At 38.1% G+C, this 19,913-nt stretch overlaps 1 protein-coding gene across 1 annotated transcript in view; it reads right to left on the bottom strand.

The window, feature by feature from the left end:
• Positions 1–888: 888 nt before the first annotated feature.
• Tfap2d (transcription factor AP-2 delta) overlaps positions 889–19,913 on the bottom strand; it is a 54,895-nt gene continuing 35,870 nt past the window's right edge. The window contains exons 7-8 of the mRNA XM_021198248.1: positions 16,974–17,087; positions 889–1,258 (exon numbers count right to left, since the gene is read on the bottom strand). Coding sequence (XP_021053907.1) covers positions 1,039–1,258; positions 16,974–17,087 — 334 coding nt within the window. The 3' untranslated portion in view covers positions 889–1,038. The remainder of the gene's footprint in view (positions 1,259–16,973; positions 17,088–19,913) is intronic.

Genomic DNA, 19,913 nt, shown 5'->3' with positions numbered 1-19,913 from the left:
TGTGCCTCTAAAGGTTTAGAACGTGTGGAACGGTAGAAATAGCATAGAAGCACAAAAACATGGCTCTCACCTCAACCACACAACCATTGCCACCAGCACTTTGAAGGGGCCCCATGTCTTACAGGCAGGACTGCTCAGGAATACTCCTGCTCCTATTCTCACAATTTTTAGGCAAAATAATGTCATTGCATTTGACAGAGAGGTCCAATAATGGCAAAGCTCCCCTCCTCTGCATCCTTGTACCCCATTGACCAAATTCAGTGTTTCTTTGAACTGTGCAGTTGGCATGGAAGAGTTCATCTCTTATCCCTACAGTGTTGTATAAGTCTTTTGAATATCTTCTTAGAAATGGGGAAGGGGAACTAAGAGGAAAGGAATGTAGATAGAAGGGAGACAGTTTCTGGAATTTTTAAACACCACCAAGGCACGGATAATTCAGTAATCTGGGGTGACCAAATATTTAGAACTTCTGTCAGCTCAGAAAGTTTGTGACTGTCCTTGTCAGTTCCTCAAACATGTATTAGTGGGTAATTTCAGATTGGCCTATTTAATAGAAAGAGGCACTCTTCAGTGACAAGGAATTAAGTCAGGGAAGACTGGAGCCGCAGTCATTGGTGACAGACTCCAGTTTGGTCATGCTCTCTGACTGACCCCTAACTATATAGCTGAATAAGAAAGTGCATCAGTTATATGTGAAAAAGCATGTGCTGCCTCTCCAAAGTCCAGAAGTGCTTGAAAACTGTGGTGTATATAATTCAGAACAATCAAGTACGTGCACAGAAGTTTTATCATAACAAAAAAAAGTGACAATTCCATCACACAGTTACATTGCTGCTTTCCACTTTCTCATTGTTTTGGATCTGTCATTTTTTGTTTCCTTTTTTTTCATTTTCATTTCCACTTTTGATTTTATTTTATGGAGGGCTCAGGGAGGATAAAGATTTGGTCCACTGAAGATTAGTCACCCTCAATGATGTATACATTAGAAAAAAAATATGAGCAGCAAGACTCTCTGGAAACAGATTCTGTTTGATGTAGCTAGTCTGTCTTTTCTGTTTTTCCCTCTTTCACAGCAGCCTCTGAAGCTTTCCGCAGCGGGGCTTTCTCCGAGTTGGCATGTCCTTGGCCAGAGTCTGCCGCACCACCGTTTTTGTGAGTAGTGTGTTTTTCCAAGTAGTTAAGCATCTCACTGAGGACTGTTTGGAAAGTGCTTAGAGCTGCACATATTGCTGGTGTGCCAAAACCGTGAGTGATCAAACTGGAAATGAGAAGAAGTTGGAAAAATAGGTGAATACTTCGGAACAGAAAAATTCCCTTATTTAATCTAGAACATTCCATCAAACACTTACTGTGTTTCGTGACATTTTGTTTATTATGGAAAACAATACAATTCAATTCTTCCTCTTGACCATAAGAAGCTTAGGATCTATTGAGACAAAGGGTCATTGCTGACAGACTGTATGCGTACAAAGTATTAGCAAGTCTCATTAGGAAGTAGAAAGAGAATGCATCTCTCTTGAAGCAAGGATCATCTTGCTTCCCAGAGAATATCATGCAAGTATGTGTGGGCATAAATTAGACTTGAGGAATTCACTCTTGGAGACAAGTAAGAGGACTGAAAGCAGGTCACATCCAAGGAGTGGACATGGTTAGCACATGTACTATGTATCTAGGATATTGTTACACTAAACTATGTGTCATTTTATATAACTAAAATTACTCATAAGAGAATCAACGTTGGCTGAATGTACCTGATAACTGGTTCTTTTGATTTCTTAATTCCTCCCTCCCTCCCTCCCTTCCTTCCTCCCTCTCTTCTTTCTTTCCTTTCTTCTTTCCTTCCTTCCTTCCTCTCTTTCCCTCTCTCTTTTCTTCTCTTTCTTTCTTTTCTTCCTTCCTTTTTTCTTTCTTTAATAGCAACAGTGTTTTCCTAGGCATAAAACCATCCACTTATGGACTGCCTTGCAAGCTTCTTTTTCTTTCCTGTTTTATACAGGACACTAACCTGTCAACAGTAGAATAAATATTAGATATAGGTAATTCTCGTTGCTCATATAGAAAATGGTTGGCCTCTATTTCTTCTCAAGGGATCTATACATCACACAAGTGAAGAAACTACCTTAATGACAGAAACAAATGGAGGCAGAAAGAATCTAAACTACTCGATAGAAATAAAGTTCTATTGTATGTAAGCTGTTCTCTCTGTCTTGGAAGATAACTAGTAGACACTAGTAAGTGTATGTGGAAAATGTGGTTTCAAACTCAGCATCAGTAGGACTTCCAATTATGAGACATTTCTCATTGAACAAACATATAACTGTAGACTAACCCTATTATTAATAAAACCCTTCACACTCAGTTTTGTTAAATTGTCTTGAAGTGATAGTTTTCATTACAATATAATAATGTATCTTATAATAAAGAAGACATATGTGGCACACGTTATACATATATTATAACACAGAACAAAACCGTCCATGTATATATGCTCTATATCCAATAAGTAAAGCTACTAACTGTGCAAAAATAAGGCTTGTTAAACTTACAATGACAATAGTAGTTTTCCGTTAACTGCTACCATCTTAGTATGTTACCTGATGCCAGATACTACTTTTTTTTAACATATTTTATTAGATATTTTCTTCATTTACATTTCAAATGCTATCCCAAATATCCCCTATACCCTCCCCCGACCCTACTCCCCTGTCCACCCACTCCCACTTCTTGTCCCTGGCATTCCCCTGTATGGGGCATATAAAGTTTGCAAGACAAAGGGGCCTCTCTTCCCAACGATGGCTGACTAGGCCATCTTCTGCTACATAGGCATCTAGAGACACGAGCTCTGGGGGTACTGATTAGTTCATATTGTTGTTTCACCTATAGGGTTGCAGACCCCTTCAGTTCCTTGGGTAATTTCTCTAGCTCCTCCATTGGGGTCTCTGTGTTCTGTCCTATAGATGACTGTGGGCATCCACTTCTATATTTGCCAGGCACTGGCATAGCCTCACAGAGATAGCTATAGCTATATCAGTGTCCTTTCAGCAAGATCTTGCTGGCATAAGCAATAGTGTCTGTGTTTGGTGGCTGATTATGGGATGGACCCCCACAGATACTACTCTTTATATATATAATCTTCATCATCAAAAGTAGTGCAATTTTAAAACAATGCACAAAGATTTGCCTGCTTCTTCTTGTATGCTTAGCATGCTCAGCAGAAATTCCTTGCCACCATGCTCAGCAGAAATCTGTATAATACTATATTTATTAGTTTTAATTTTGTTTTTGTTGGTCAATGTTTACCTACCTATGTGTCTGAGCACTCCCTCCATGCCTGATGCCCTCAGAGGCCATACTAGAGTGTCAGGTCCCCTGGGACTGGAGTTACAGAGGGTTGTGAACTGCTATGTGTGAATCTAATCCAAGTCCTCTGGAAGAACAGTCATAGTTCTTAACCACTAAGCCATCCTCTTTGGCCCCACTATTATAATAATGATTTCTTTAAGTGGATGAGCTTATCTAGTTGGATTTTTATAAAGTATGCTGCTAAGAAACTGGATTTCTCATATGTTAATTTTTGTATATTTTTATGTTTTATTTTTAAGATAAAATGACGAAGAAAAAGTGAGTTGAGTAGAATGCAGTGGAAATGTTGCAATCCCACGCAACGGAATATTTTTCAATCATACAAAATAGTCTACTGGGAAATCTAACAACATAGACAAAAGTCTTAGAGAGATTAGACTGGTGACCTCAGGCCATTCTCGAGGGTCCACAGATGCTATGATTCAGTTTATATGACAGGCAAAGGAAAAGCAAAAACTGTAGCTACAGGAGTTAGGGCATCAGCTTTCCAGGAGCGGATGGTCGGGTTTGAAAAAAAATGGTATGAGAAAACTTTGTGAATGATGGAAATAGTTACAAAAGTGTTTGTCAAAAAATACCCCAAATAAACAAAATTAACCCCACTCTGTTCAGCTTATTAATTAGTAATGAGATTGATAGCATTCTGGAATGTTTACTTAACAGTTGAGAATTACAATAGAGAAGAGAGTTCATGTACAGGATAATAAAATTAAAGTTCTGAAATGCCTTAATGTGGTAGAAAGCCTAATTGGTGGGCAACATTTGACCTTAAAATTCATGAGAGATTAAGGAAAACAGGTCCACTTAAGTCAGAAAGAAAATTAGTGGTACAGGTTACCAAGAGAGAGGTCTCATTCGAGAGTAGGTTAGACAAGGAAAAGCTTGAAATATCATGAACTTTAAATGCCAGATCAAGATTGAAATCAGAGGCTTGGACAACTCTGATGTAGCAAACTTGCTAGTATATACAAGGTTCTGGGTTCAACCCCGGAAAGACAAGAAAATAGAAAGAATTGCTATCTGATGGGATTGGCAGCTCCATCTACTTGGGACTATAGTTTCTTTCAGTTTCTCTCCAATCATTTGGTTTCATTGTCTTAATACTAATTTCACAGTGAGGAGAAGAAAGGGTCTGGCAGTCGGCTGTGAATGCTGTAGTCCTCTGCTGAGGAACCACACACAATTGTAGTTTATGGCACTAGGGAGAAGGGGGAGATGTAATATATAACAGTCATCTTCTTAAATTTGTTCACGGTTTAAAAAACTTCTATTTTGCTAGACTTTCCAACTAACATTCTCTAGAGTTTCATTCTGCAGCCTGACACACCTCTCCCTGTCCACTCAACTAAAGAAAGCGGGACTTTGCTGGATTCAAAGGTAAAACTCCATTTCCACTTTCTCTTAAGGATTAAGTTACCCCTCACTCCCAACCTGAGTTTCACACTTCAGAGATTAGAAAGACACTGTAGAATAAAGTGGTAGTTCAGTGTGTGAGTATGGGGCAGATGGCCTATGGATATGTCATGTTTCTGTCATTTATGAATTTTCACCTGGATCTGGTGGTTAGATTAGTGGTGGAAATTTTATGCATGGCCCTTGGTTTGATGCCCAGCATAGCATAAATCAATCAATCAGTCATCCAATCAACCACTCATTCATTCATTCATTCATTAGTCAGGCAATTCATTACATGCTATCATCCTCTTGGTAAATGGAATTGACCTGATTAACTTCTAATAATAGAACCTGTAATTTTGTTTTTTTGTTTTTTTTTGTTGTTGTTGTTTTGTTTCCTTTTGTTCTTAGTAATTTATTTTTTGAGACACTTTACTATATATCCCTGGCTGGCCTAGAACTCATAAAACTCTTCCTGCTTCTGCCTCCTAAGTGTAAGAACTAAAAGCTTGCACTACCTCTAGTGTCTTTAACATTTTGAAGGAAAGTGTATTGAAAAATTGTAATAGGGGCTGGAGAGATGGTTCAGCGGTTAAGTGTATTCACTGGTCTGTCGAAGGTCCTGAGATCCAATCCCAGCAACCACATGGTAGCTCACAACCATCCGTAATGAGATCTGACACCCTCTTCTGGGATGCCTAAAGACAGCTACAGTGTACTTACAAATAATAAATAAGTAAACCTTTAAACAAATAAAATTAATTTTTTTTAAAAAAGAAAAGAAACACTAATCATTATCGATGTTTTGTTTAGTTTTTGCTACTGGGGCTCAAATAGCCCAGGGTGGCTTCAGATTCACTCTATTATTAGCTTTAGTTAAAGCCAACCTTGAACTCTAGATTTTCCTGTCCTCAACTCCCAAGTACTGGAATTACAGGCATGTGCCATCATGCTTGGCTCAGTAGTTTCTAACAGCAAAACAACAACAACATCAACAACAACAACAACAACAACAAAAACAGTGCCAAAGACTCAGAAACAAAAGAAAAAACAGACCTCTGTGTAAAAGAGTTTGAGACAATAAGTTATGGTTTTGGTAATAGGAGGGTAGTTACAATCAGCGTTATGGCAGGCAGTGTTTACATTTAAAATGTATTTGATATTACTTCTGAAAATCCAGCAAGTAATGACTAGACAATGTATAATAACTTTTTCAGATTTTCTTCATACATACTTTGTGTATTGATTAGGGTTTTTGGTTTGTTTGTTTTGTGTTCTGTTTTTGTTTTTGTTTTGTTTTTTGTCAAATTGACACACCTAGGGTTGTTTGGGAAGATGAAAAACTTCAATTGAGAAAATACCTCCATCAAATTGCCTATAGAGAAGCATGTAGGCCATTTTCTTGATTAATTATTGATGTGGGAGGATTCCTGGACAGCTTGCCCTGGATACTATAGGAAAGTAGGCTGAGCAAGCCATGGAGAGTGAGCTGACAAACAGCTTTGCTTTACCATCCTGCCTAGTCATGCTTCAGTTCGTGCCTTTGGGTCTCTGCCTTGAGTTCCTGCCTTGGCTTCTCTTCATGATGGACTACAACCCGTAATCCAAATAAACCCTTTCAAACCCAAGTTGCTTCTGTTCATGGTATTCTATGATAGCCACAGAAAAGTGACTATAATTCTTGGTTAAGCATTATTTTTTACATGTGTTCAAAGCCTTGACCATGTTTGTTTTTGAAATATCGAAACTATCAGCGCTTAGTCAGAATGTGCTCAAATCTCAGAAACATAGTGGACATCTATCAGAAGAACCAAAACTAATTTATTTTCTTTCATCTAAGTAAGTATGGATCATATTCTGCTAGTCTATGCTGGATCACTATTACCAAGCTGGCTCCACATTTGCCAAATTGTTCTTCAAAAATGCTGTGTCTATGTCTGGATTTGTCTAAGCATCTCTGGGATCTCCTCTGATCCCTTTCTGTCTTGAAAGACTTGGGTTGAACCTAGAACATCACATGTACCAAGCAAACACTGATTCAATATATATTAAAAATAAAGCAAAGTGACCTTACTATTTCCTGCTGGACCCTGGGCCACAAAGTTGTGGCTGTCAACCACAGATGGGTTTTCCCATTTTTTTTTTCAGGCTACAAAAATGGATGAAAACAATCTGTGTCATTAGACTACACACCAGAAATCTGAACCAAGAGGAAAAAAGCAATCATCATTTAGATAGATTAAAGCTAATTTCATTCTTTAAAAATTTTAACATTTTCTTTTTGGCTACACTGGGCATTGAATCTGAGACATTGTGAATGTCAACCAAGCAAGTAGCCAACCAGGAGTTATACCCTCACCTCCAAATATCTATATAGACAATGTTTGGATGCAGAGGTCTCTTTCTGGCCCTTCTTTTGCTGCATAAGAAAGCTGGAGTGACTTGGGGGTTGTTATTACTACTGTACTGTTACATTATCTTATATTGCCCTTGAGTGGTTGCTCTCATGGATCTTTTGATTCCTAGTACTGCACATAGGGGCTTCTTGTGCTCACTTCAATTCTGCTCTTTTGCTTCTGAGAAACATACAAGCTTTAAGACGCCAAGGGAGGATCACGTTCCCATTTTGGTCCCCCCCCCCACCTACTTACTCTTTGAAGAAGAAGATTGGCCTATCATTTGTGGCTCTGTGAGCATCCTTACCATTAGCATTAGGTGATGTCTGCCACAAAAGTGTATTCTTGCAAACATGGGAGCAACAAGGGCAAATGACTAGGGAATAGACCCTAGAAGACACCTACAAAGGGTACTGGGTCTTCTCTGACAAACTGTACTTTTGTTTAGCACCATGTAAATGAGGTATTTTAGTTCCTGGAAGTAGTATAACTTTTAAATACAAGCTAGCTCAAGCGATCCTTACCCTGGGGGAAAAATTGGAAGCTTATTTTTGCTATAATTTAAGAGCTACCTATGATTCATAGCCTAAACAAGGAAACAGAAGAAAGCAGAAACCAGCTGATGATGCTTATTCGCTCCATGAACAATGGGTACATTGGGGAAATATATATGGCCCCAAGTGCTTTGTAAATAGAATTTAATTAAGGTACATAATGAAAGTGTTTGGTTCCAAGGTGGTGGGTGATGAGGAGCCACCCAAAGCTGCTCATCAGAGTGGCCTTGACAGCACTCAAACATTCCATGATTTCTTAAGCTCTTTTTTTCCCCTCAACCACAAACATACATTAAAAATTTACCTCTCCAGCTTATTTCATTTTGTGAACCTTACCCTAGAGATCCTGAATTAATTGGTTTGGGATGAGATCCACAGGATCAGCATTTAAAAAACTATTGCCATGCAGCTTAAATGAACTTATCTCCCTACGACCAAAGAACACTGCTATACTACTTGAATGCCTCCATCACTATCACAACAGCAACTATAGAGCTTCGGTTCCAGAGGAAGTTGGTATAATGAGATATAAAACATTTCTGTGACTCAGTTTTATAAACATGGAGCTAAGCAACATTTCAGCTCTAGAAAGGTCCAGGGAGCCAACTGTACAATAGTTAAATGTCCTTCAATGAAAACACTCAGTCACAAAAAACATTCAAGGGCCTTCCTATGAGACTGACACTCTGGAATCTCAGGTTGGCGAAGCAAGGCTATAATGTACCTGGTGGTCTGCCATGTTGGGAGCTGAAGGTCTCTCTGTCACTTTGAGTCCACACTTCTTCCATCCACTCAGCCTCACTGAGATCCCAGAGGGACATGGTTTTGTGATCCCAGGTTATTTTAATCTAATTTATTAGCAAAGTTGACTAAGAATGAACAAAATATTATGAGCATGAAGGAGACCCAAGCCAGCCACAGCCTCATCACATTTTGAAGGTGATAATACCTTGACATCTGCACTGAACTTCCTTTGTCGGGGGAACAGAGTGCCGGAGGCTAAAAACAGTTAGCTATTTCCTTCGGTTTATCAACCTGAGGACATCACATTTTCATTTTGGAGAATAGGTAGGGTAGCTTTAAAGTTAGGATAGGAGCCTTTAAAACTGAATGTTACTGAACTTCCGATTCTTAAAAAAAAAACGATTGTAGTGGTGAACTGGAAAAAGAACAAATAAGATCTTATGGAAACAAAGTATGAGGAGTGATTTTAAGTGGGATAATAACTCAAGAGTGGGGCAAAGTATATCATTATCTGGAGGGAGTATAAGATAACACACAGCTTCACTTCATCAACTTCCAAAGGAACATACAGAGAAAGATTAGACAATTGTAGTGTGTTCTAAATCCTAGCATTTGGCTAGGGATCCCAACTTACAACCCTAGTAATCTTCCCCTTGCTTTTGGTCATACATTCCATCCCCTCCTATAGAAACCCCAGAAATATAAAAAATCATTAAATAACGTTTATATATTTCTCCAATGTACCCATTGTTCAAGTCTTTTATTTGCACTGGTTGTTATCACATGGCCACATCAACAGATTCTTTTCATTATAAACAGCTATCTCTAATTTCAGATATTCACATTATTCAATTTCCTAGGTGACAAAGACAAAAATCCATTAAAAAATGTTAGCGAGAGACTGTAGAATTGTTGTTTTGGGTTTTGGCAAGGTACAGTGTCTGAGTGTGCATGAGTGTGAACATGTGCTGTGTGTTGCACCCACATATACACTATGTGGAGGCCAGAGGAAGACTTCCAGTGTCTTCCTGTATTCCTTGCTGCCTTACTTCTTTAAGACAGGGTCCCTCACAGAACTAGAAGGCCTTCATTTCAGGTAAGCTGTCTGAGCACTGAGTTCTGAGGATCCCTCAGTTCTCTTATCCCAAACCTGTGGTTACAGCCACAGAGATTGTGCCCCGCTTTCAATGCGGCTGCTGTGGATCTGAACACAGATCCTCGTGCTTGCACTCCCACTCACGGAGCCATTTCTCCACTTCCATAATCTTTTAATAAATCTGTCTCCTGGCAAAGTCTTTTTTTCTTGATCAAAATGCAGTCTCTTGAATTTTCTGTAGCCATGAGCTTTCTCATAAAACCAAGTTTTAACAAGAATATTGTGTTGCTATGTCACACCAGGAAAGCTCCGTACCTGATATCTAACCATTGTTGGTTCCTGATTAAACTCTGCCTCATCCACTGTCTTTCCTGTGATTTCTGATCACCCTACCCTGTCTTTAACAAGAATCCTGTTAGGTAGGCTTAGCTAGAGTCTCTTTACTCTGATGTTTACTTCTAATAACTTTTGCCTACTGATTCTGATGCTGTATTTGCAATAAGTTACCAATGGTCTATGCCATGTTTCCATGTGAGCCATCCCCATCCCCTATTGTCTGACCTTACTGCAGTATTCTCATTATCCACAGCAGGGACATCTTGGCTATTTTGTGCTATCTAATGCTTTACCTTTAAGATCTGGGCAGTGTTTGGTTAGATGCCACACAGCTTATACAGAGCAATAAATACCAACAATAAATGCACTTTTCTTGATTTTTAAACTTGATTTTAAGGAAATATAAATAAATTAACAGATTAATTAAAGAGAGACATCATGACTCCTCTTATATGCTAAATAAACTGAAGCCTTTGCCTGGTTTGTGTTTATATTTTAATTTTTGCTAGTAAACATTTTACAAGAAAGGCTTCTTTTAACTCTAACAATCCTTACAGGCCTCCTTCTCTTTGCATTTGGATGTGGCCCTCGTCTGGTTGTTAATTTAGAAGTTCCAAAAGAAGGTACCAACCCCTCATCTTTATACCCTGTCCGTTGGCACAGAGGAACAAAGAGAGAACTAAGATTTCAGTCTTCTGAGGTTTGTTCTGAAAAAGAATTCTGGTTTTACTGGCAGGTCAGCCTCTCTGAATTGAGCAGGAACAGTGTTCTAACTTCTTATTATTTGGACCCAAGTGCTCCTGTGACCTCATACTCAAGGAGATTATGAGAACATAAGACACAAGGAATGGACACATTTTTACAATCTCTTTAAATCTCAAAAAGTCTACTGTTAAGAGTTCAGACAAACATGGCTGTGGTTTGAATTGTGTTGTCTGTCCTCTCCTCTCCGCATGCTTCATACCATCATGTACTAGTGCCTTATACCATCATGTACATCAGGTCCAGAAACAGTGAGTCCCTGGGAGCAGCCTACAGATTTCAATTGTATCTATTCCCCACTCCTGGTAGGTGTTGTGGTGTCTGCTGTGTTTGCCATGACAATTTGATGGTTCTCAGTAAGTGACAAATGATAAATAAACTTGCTCCCTGACATTTTGAAGGAAACAAGTATCTCTGAAGTCTATGTGTGACTCCTTAGAGCTGTCCCTACTATTGCCACAGCTTTCCAGAGCGCAGTGCTATGTCATCTGCAGTAAAAACTAGAGATAGTTATCTTTGCGTTACAGGTCCAGATCATCCATTCATCGTTGTCTAAACACAATTAGTCTGCTGAAGGTAAGCCACAACTCTCAAGATACTGAGTCCACAATCCTGTAAGGTATAATGTTGAGCACTCTGCACTCTGAAGACTTTGGTTAAACAAAATAATAACACAGATGGATGCTACTAATTACAGAATCTTCTTTGCCTATCCAATCATGTTCCTTCTGCACTCCTTGCCTAGCCAGTACTTAGCAAAAATTGCAGGAGAATGTGACTCTGCAAATTGCCTGTGTTAAATGCAAGGCAGGCTAGCATGTTTCTCTTGGTCCTCTTTCCACTACAGTCAGTTACTACTGGCAGCAAAAAGCAACAACAACAACAACAACAACAACAACAACAACAACAACAAAAAGAGACACACTCTTGTCTAATGCATTTTAACCCAGATTATTAGCAACATCATATATGAAGAACCTTCTCAATATTGTTATTATATAAGTCGCAAATTCACACCATTTTTCATACCATTTTTCACACCATTATTTACTGCCTCTTTGGAAAAATGAATTTGTGGTCCAGAAAGATGATGTGTCAGGTCAGTGTTCTTGCTGCCAAGCCTGCTTTCCATTCTGAGGAGCTAAATGGTGGAAGGAGACTACTCTGACGTCCATGCATGTGATAGCATACACACACACATGTTTTAAAAGATGCAAATGAATCATTTCTTTCAAAGACTGAGATAAAATGCTAAAAGCTAGGAAGGTCTTAGGTCGATGCTTCTCAAACCTGGAAACTAACATAAATCCCAGAGCCCCATTTTTGATACATTGGCTTTAATCCTTTAGGTTTGCAAAAGAGCTTCATCAGTAAGTTTGTTCTGAGGCCAAATTTAATGACCACACTTATAAACTATATCTATAGTCTTTTCAGGGTTGATCAATGAGATATCATTTACTAACCTCTTGTTAAAGGAGTTATTGTTAAAATTGTGAATTTGTTCAATTGTTACATTGGTAAAAATGCTACTGTTGCCTTTAAAAATGCATGCAAAGTGAAACCATGTATCCATTTAAATCCTCTGCCACTGCTTCAGGGGCTTTCCATCTGGGTTGTAGCTGAAAATGACAGCTGTGGTTAAAATGATGTAATTTTGACATGGGGAAGAGTGAAGCTTCATAGTTTAAATTACTTATAGAAATTAACACAAAATGAATCAAAGACCTAAATATAAGATCTAAAACTGTAAAACTTTTAGAAGACAATATAGGAGAAAGCCTCAAGACATTGGATTTAGCAAGTATTCTCTAATGTAAAGAAGAGAGTGTAGACAATCACTGTAACAATATACAAATTAGTCTACAACAAAAATTTTTAAAAATTTGCTTCAAAGACACACATTTAATGGAATGAAAAGGCAAGAATGTAGAAAAGAATTTGCAAGTTGTGAATAGAATATTTAATATAAAGATTAATTTAAAAAACATGGATATGCTTCAGCACACCACAGAATCAGTAACCCAAAAACTTGAGACTGTTGAATCTATGTCCATGACAAATGGCTAAGAAATCTACAAACACATGTTCAAAATCATTGGTCCTTAGGAAGATGCAAATTAAATGTGCAGAGAAAGGTGAGCTACTACTATTTTTTAAAAGTCAACAGTAAGTGTTTGAGAGGATGTTCAGAAATGTACATCACTGTGCAAGTTAAGAAATATAATAGATGTGACTACACTCATACTGGAATATTATATGATCTTAAAGGGAGGAGAATTATGACATATGTGACAACAGTTATGCACCTTCAGTAAATTGTGTCTAATTAAGTAGTCATAAAAGACATCTATTATATAATTTGTAATCAGAGCCACAGAAATGGAAAGCAGAAGTGTATGTTCCACGGTCAGAGAGCCAGGGTAATGTAAAGTTGTTATAAGTGGATATAATCTATAAGTTTTGTAAAATACAAATTCTAGGAGCTTGTTCTCACAACAAGGTAAATATGTTTAACTATAAAGCTGAATTCTACTGAGAAAGAAGAAGTATATTTTATGTTTTTAGTACAACTTACAAGATATAAACTTTTGGAAATTTTCTATAAAATGTATTTTAACCTCAGAATCCTAAGAAACTAGAGTCTTTTATACAAATAAACAGTCTGGAATGTGAGAAAAAGTAAATCAAAATTCTGGTAAGTGTTTAAAAGTAAAATAAACAAAAAATCATAATTGAGATATTCAAAGTCCTCAAATATAATTACTAAAATTTAGATATACTATTATTCTAAAGTCACTATTAATTGCTATACTTATTAATTACTCTTAAAACTGTTACTATACATTTAGTGTAATTAAATATAGAGATTAGAGCATTTAAACATATAGTTTTGTGCTTCACATTGTGATTGAGAATCTATAGCCACATATTTAAGAGCTTTGAATCTCAGCTCTAATCTCTTTTTTCCTGAGAGTGGAAGCAGCCAGTTACCTATTTAGTTCTTTTGAGACAGGATTTTTCTGTGCAATCCTGACTGTCCTGGAACTCTGTAGACCAGGCTGGCCTTGAACTCAGAGATATGACTACCTCTGAAGAGCTGGGATTAAAGGTGTGGTCCACCACTATCTGGCTCTTTAGTTCTTTAGTTTTGTAGTAAACACCACCTTGTTACCATATTCTAAATAGGGAGGTAAATAAGAGAATGAAAGCCTATACAAATGTTGCTCACTTCTTATTTTAGACATCAGAGTTTTCTCTTAAGAGTTCTGTGGGCTGGGGAGATAGATGGCTTACGGGCAGAGTGTTTTCTTTTCTTTTCTTTTCTTATTTTTTTGTATTTTATTTTATTTTATTTTTTATTATTTTCTTTATTTACATTTCAAATGCTATCCCGAAAGTTTCCTATACCCTCCCCCCACCTCTGCTCCCCTACCCACCCACTCCCACTACTTGGCCCAGGCCTTNCCTTGTGCTGGGTNNTATANANTTTGCAAGACCAAGGGGCCTCTNTTCNCANTGATGGCCGATTNGGCCATCTTCTGCTACATATGCAGCTAGAGACACAAACTCAGGGGATACTGGTTAGTTCATATTGTTGTTCCACCTACAGGGTTGCAGCCCCCTTCAGGTCCTTGGGTACTTTCTCTAGCTCCTCCATTGGGTGTTTTCTTGCTATAGAAGAATGAGAATCAAAGACTGATCCCCAGAATACACATAAAAAGGTAGATGTGTCTGGGAGTGGTTCAGTGAAAGACCCAATCTTAGGAGGTAGAGTTTGATAAAACAGGAGTCTATACATCCTCCTCTGGGGCCCCCTCATGCACATCTGCACATAGAAAACACACACACACACACACACACACACACACACACACACACACACACACACACACACTTGTGTAGCATTAAGTTTATAGCTTGCAAAAGTACCAACAGTCTAGCAAGCCTTTGCTGAATATACAAGACTTCTGTTTATTTCTTGTGCTCTGAAAAGTCTAGACATTCTTTCCTCCTAGCTTTATTGCAGTTGCCCCTAATGCTTCAACTGAGAGGCAGAAAAACTTCTGAGAAATGTACACTATGTCTTGTGTAATTTTGAAAAATAAATTCTAAGTAGAGTCTGAAAAGATCATGTTTATGGAATCTTGAGTAGAACTGTAGCATACTAAGAAAAATACAGTGTTTACAATGCTCTGTTAGTGGAAACAAAATTATTTAAGCATTTGTAAAGTAGGTAATTGTGCATCATCTTCAACAGCCTTATAATCCTAAGCAGCTTTTTGTTTGTTTTATTCTAGTCTATTTTGTTTTTATTTATTATTAATTATTATTATTAATTATTATTATATGCCTATTTGTATTCTAGTGAGAAATAAAAAAGTGAATTTGGATTGTTGGGATATGGGAAGGATCTAGGAGTTGGAGGAAGCAAAACAATAATCAGAATATGTTGTAAAAATATTTATTTTCCAACAAAAAAGTAAAAGGAATTTTTTTAAAAATTAAAAGGTTTATAGATTAATTATTTTGTACTTTTCCTTTCAAACGCTAATAAATAGTTCTTAACCTTCAAAAAAGAACTCAAGCAGGTATTGGAAATTTTTAATTCTAATGTATATTACTTTTTGTTTGCTTTCTTTTTGAGATAATGGCTGTCTGTGTAGTCTTTGAACTGTTCCTGAATGCTCTCTCAATGCTTGCTGCCTCGGGCTCCCAAGAATTGAGATTACATGTGTGCCCACCACCCAAGCTTATGAATTCATCTCTCATTAACATTGTTTATATTTTCCAATAAATGATAACTAAAAGAAAATAAAATGTTTTATTTTTGGTATGAATGAGAAATATAATATAAAACTATAGTTTTAGAGTTTCTAAATGGAAAAATATCTAAGCAGTGACTATTTTCTTTTTCTTAATAAATCTAGAGAGTAAATTAACCAGAAAGTTATTCTATTTATTTCCAAAGTAACTCAGAAATGGAAACTTAAAGAATGCTTTTAATAATTTATTTCAGTATCCTATGTTTAATAACAACTTATACAGGGCTAGAGAGATGGCATGGTGGTTAAGAGCACTGGCTGCTCTTCCAGAGGTCCTGAGTTCAATTTTCAGCAAGCACATGGTGGCTCACAACCATCTGTAATGGGATCTGCTGCACTCCTCTGGAGTGTCTGAAGATAGTGACAGTGTAATCACATACATCAAATAAATACGTCTAAGGAAAAACCATTTATACCTTCTAAGTTTATAGAAATCATTAATGTACTACTAAAGATTTGGTCATTGATATTTAATTAACTTCAATCAGATCTGTTCAGTTAACAATTTACCCTATCAACATACGTACCTGTTTAAAAGATTTCAGAATCCCGGGACAAAAATTTCTTAGTATTCTTTGATTTCATAATGTACATTCTCATGAAGCCATAGTTTCTCAATAAACGTAAAAGGACATTACATTTTCTGATCTTACATTTTCTCATCTAAAATGCTTTAATCACCATGTTTTCTTAAATTGATAGTCTCAAAAAATCAGGCTGTCACTCCTGTGGTCTGAATATTTGTATCTTCCTCTCCTCAAATTCATACACTGAAATAAACCTCAATACAATACAATACAATACAATACAAAGAGCTGCCTCCAGAGACAAATAAGTCTTGGTAGGTTAGATTCATGCTCTTTTTTCTTCTTCTTTTTTTTTATTAGATATTTTCTTCATTTACATTTCAAATGCTATCCCAAAAGTCCCCTGTACCCCCCCCTCCCTGCTCCCCAAGCCACCTACTCCACTTTTTAGCCCTGGCATTCCCCTGTACTGGGACATATAATCTTCAAAAGACCAAGGGCCTCTCTTCCCAATGATGGCGACTAGGCCATCCTCTGCTACATATGCAGCTAGAGACAGAGCTCTGGGGGTGCTGGTTAGTTCACTTTACTTTTCCTCCTATAGGGTTGCAGACCCCTTCAGCTCCTTGGGTGCTTTCTCTAGCTCTTAAGAAGAGTCTCTTGAAAGTTTGCTGGTCCATTTCATCACACAGAACTGAATTAAAGGATCTGAAGGCAGAGACAGAGTCCTCAGCAGACAGATTCTGCCAGCACCTTATTTTCAGGCTTCCCAGTGCCAGAATCTAAACTTACACTTACATCTTCTATACATTATCCAGTCTAGAGAATCTTGTCATAGCATTTGGAACAGAGAAGAACAGTCATTATTTTATTAACATAAGTATATCTCTAACTGGAACTACAATGGCAGTACAGAATCCTGGAGGGCTGGGTGTGGCTTAGCTGCCTAGACTCTGAGATGGGAAAAGCTGTCTTACCTGAAATGTGTTAAGTGCCTCTGGATGTCAAGATCTAGAATGGGAGTGGGTCTGGAAGATCCCAGGGGTGATCTATCCTGGCTCAGGAGGTCTTGGAATTCTTTACAAATTTGCCTGCAACAAAGGGTACAAAGCTGAAATTGCACTCTTGATATGAACTTTTCATGTCATGAGATATTATTATCTGTCAGGAGATAGTATCTGTCAGAGTCTGTTTCCCTTTTAAAGGAGACCAGGAGGAGTACTCAGTCGTCTCCAATTCCACTGCACTGACTTTGCAGGAAAAGAAGATGATAGTAAAGTGCTCTCCGGGCTGCTGACCAAACCCATGCTCATTGTTAAAGCGCATCTTTACATGTTAATCGCAGGATAAAAAAAATTCATATGAGAGAACTGTAATTAGCAATTGTGTGTGTGTGTGTGTGTTTTAGAACATCACATCTATAGAAAATTTTAACTGAAGTTATAGAGTTATAGGCTTACGTCATTCAAAGTCACTTTACAAGCTAACTTTGGAAAATTTTCTAGCCCAATATGCCAAAATAATTTACTTTTTGACTATTTGCATGCCTAAGTGTTTGAAGTCGATGATCTCTTATTCCCAAGTTATTCCACCCGTCTTAAAAAAAATAGTCACTAGGCACTTTTCTATTTCAGCTGCTACTTTGCAGACCCTTTCCCACTGTTCTTCTTTTCTTATATGGTTATGAATTCTAGCCTATATGTAATAAAAACATTGCTGTGTATCATAACTATCAGTTAAACCCTTGAAGTGCATAATTGTAACAAAATAGAATTGAAGAAGATACTATTTTAAAGTCTTTTGTGTGTATGTGTGTATGTGTGTGTGTGCAAGCGAGTGCGCATGTGAACATATGAGGGTGTTTTGTGTGTGAGCTTGAGCATGTAAATGCCATGGTACACCTGTGGAGGTCAGTGGACAGCCTCAACATCAAACTTCACCTTCTACTTTTCTAAGAAAGTGCCTCTGTCCTTTTGCCCCTTCACACAGCAGGCTCATGACCTCCTGGGACTAGCCTGTCTCTGTCTCCTGTCTCACTGAAGGAGCAATGGGTTAACAAAACCAGTACTTAGTTTTATGTAACTTCTGGAAATTCAAATTTAGTTCTTTATGAGTGCAGTGCAAGTAATTTTTATCCACTGAACCGTCTTCCCAGGCCAGTAAATATGTTCTTAAAATATACATATAATATAATGAAGGAACATAGCAGCTATAGAATGAAATCAATAAACATGAAAAAATTTCCTAAATGCATATTTCATATATAGAAGAGAATAGCTGATATTCAAGGGATAATACAGCTATTGTGTATGTTTATCTGTTGTTGTGTGGGGGTTATTGTAAAATACAACAGTTTGGCTTTGCTTGTCATTATGAGCAAATGCAGACAGGTCAAATCTCTCCAAATGACCATCAGGGTACTAACAGTCCTGCTTCAAATCATCTGACAATTATCTATTTAAAAAGTGCCAAGAGGGCTGCCTAGGAGGCTCAGTAAAGCCGCTTGTCAGTGAGCCTGAGATGTCAATTTCATTTCCTGGATCCACATGGAGGAAGAAGAGAACCAACTTACTGAACATTTTCTTCTGACCTCCACTTGCATGCCTGGCATACACACATGCATGTATGTATGTGTGTGCTCATGTGCACACACAAGCAAGCACCTATATGCCATTTATTCAACTCTGCTCATTATGGCTTTATTCATAATAGCCAGAAACTGGACACAACCTAGATGTCTCTCAACCAAATACTGGATAACGAAAATGTAGTACATTTACACAATGGAGTATTACTCAGCTGTTAAATTTGCAATGGATGGAACTAGAAAAATAAATAATCTTGAGTGAGGTAACTCAGATCCTGAAAGACAAATATGGTATGCACTCCCTTATAAGTTGATACTAGTGGTTGAGTAAATGATAATTAAGCTGCAATCCATAGAGGCTTAATAACACGGAGGGCTTTAGGAGGGATGTATAAAACTCCCTATGAAGGGGAAATTGAATAGATTGTGTGGCTGGACAGGAGGTGTGTGGGGATGGGTACAGGGTGGTGGTGGTGGTGGTGTGCAAAGATGAAGGGAGAGACAGCTGCAAGCAGGGCGTCTGGGAGGTGATGTGTGGGAACCTAATGTAGTGAAAACTTCCTGGAATCTATGAGAGTGACCCTAGTGAGAACTCCGAGTTATGGATGATGTGTAGATTTAACTGGCCATCTTTTGTATCAAGACAAGATATTAATGGCCCAGGGTTGCATTAGATTGAATTGCTGGCTGAGGGATTTTGTGGAAATCCTGAAAGAACTCACGCTGATGCTAGGACAGACAACGATAGATAGAAAACTGACAAGAAGGCCCCATTGTTGAGGACAACATCCAAACAGCTCACTAAACATGGAGAAGCAGAGCAGGTGCCTTCCTGGGGCCTTCGTGTTTATGTTCTAATTTCTTTGGTGTGGGTAAGAACTCTGCAGGCTAGGGAAAACGAAACCTGGATATCAACCCTGCAACAAAACCTTTGACGTACAATCAAGCCTGTCTGCAAGATGTGCTGGGGAAATGATGGTGCAGAACTTGTGGGAGCCTCTAACCCATGTCAGGTTTAATGAGGCTGATACCACAAGAGGGAGCTCATGCTCGACACTGCCTGGATCGCCAGGAACTGGAGACTTGGATACCCAAAGACCTGGGATAGGCATTGTCTGTCTAGTCGTTATCAGATAGGCTTCCTCTGGCAATAGACTGGAGTGGGTGCAGAGACCCGGAGCCAGACATTATTTGGAGAGAGAGTCTAAACTGCAGATCTCTATTGAGTCCCTCCCCTCGGAGCTTGGGCACCCAGTGGAAAAGGGGGAGGAAAGATGGTAGGGATCAGTGGTAATGGAGGACACAAGGAAAACATGGTCCACTGAATCAA

This window comes from Mus pahari, chromosome 5, assembly GCF_900095145.1.
Source record: "Mus pahari chromosome 5, PAHARI_EIJ_v1.1, whole genome shotgun sequence".
NCBI classification, from domain to species: domain Eukaryota; kingdom Metazoa; phylum Chordata; class Mammalia; order Rodentia; family Muridae; genus Mus; species Mus pahari.
This window is presented reverse-complemented; position numbering and strand designations above follow the sequence as displayed.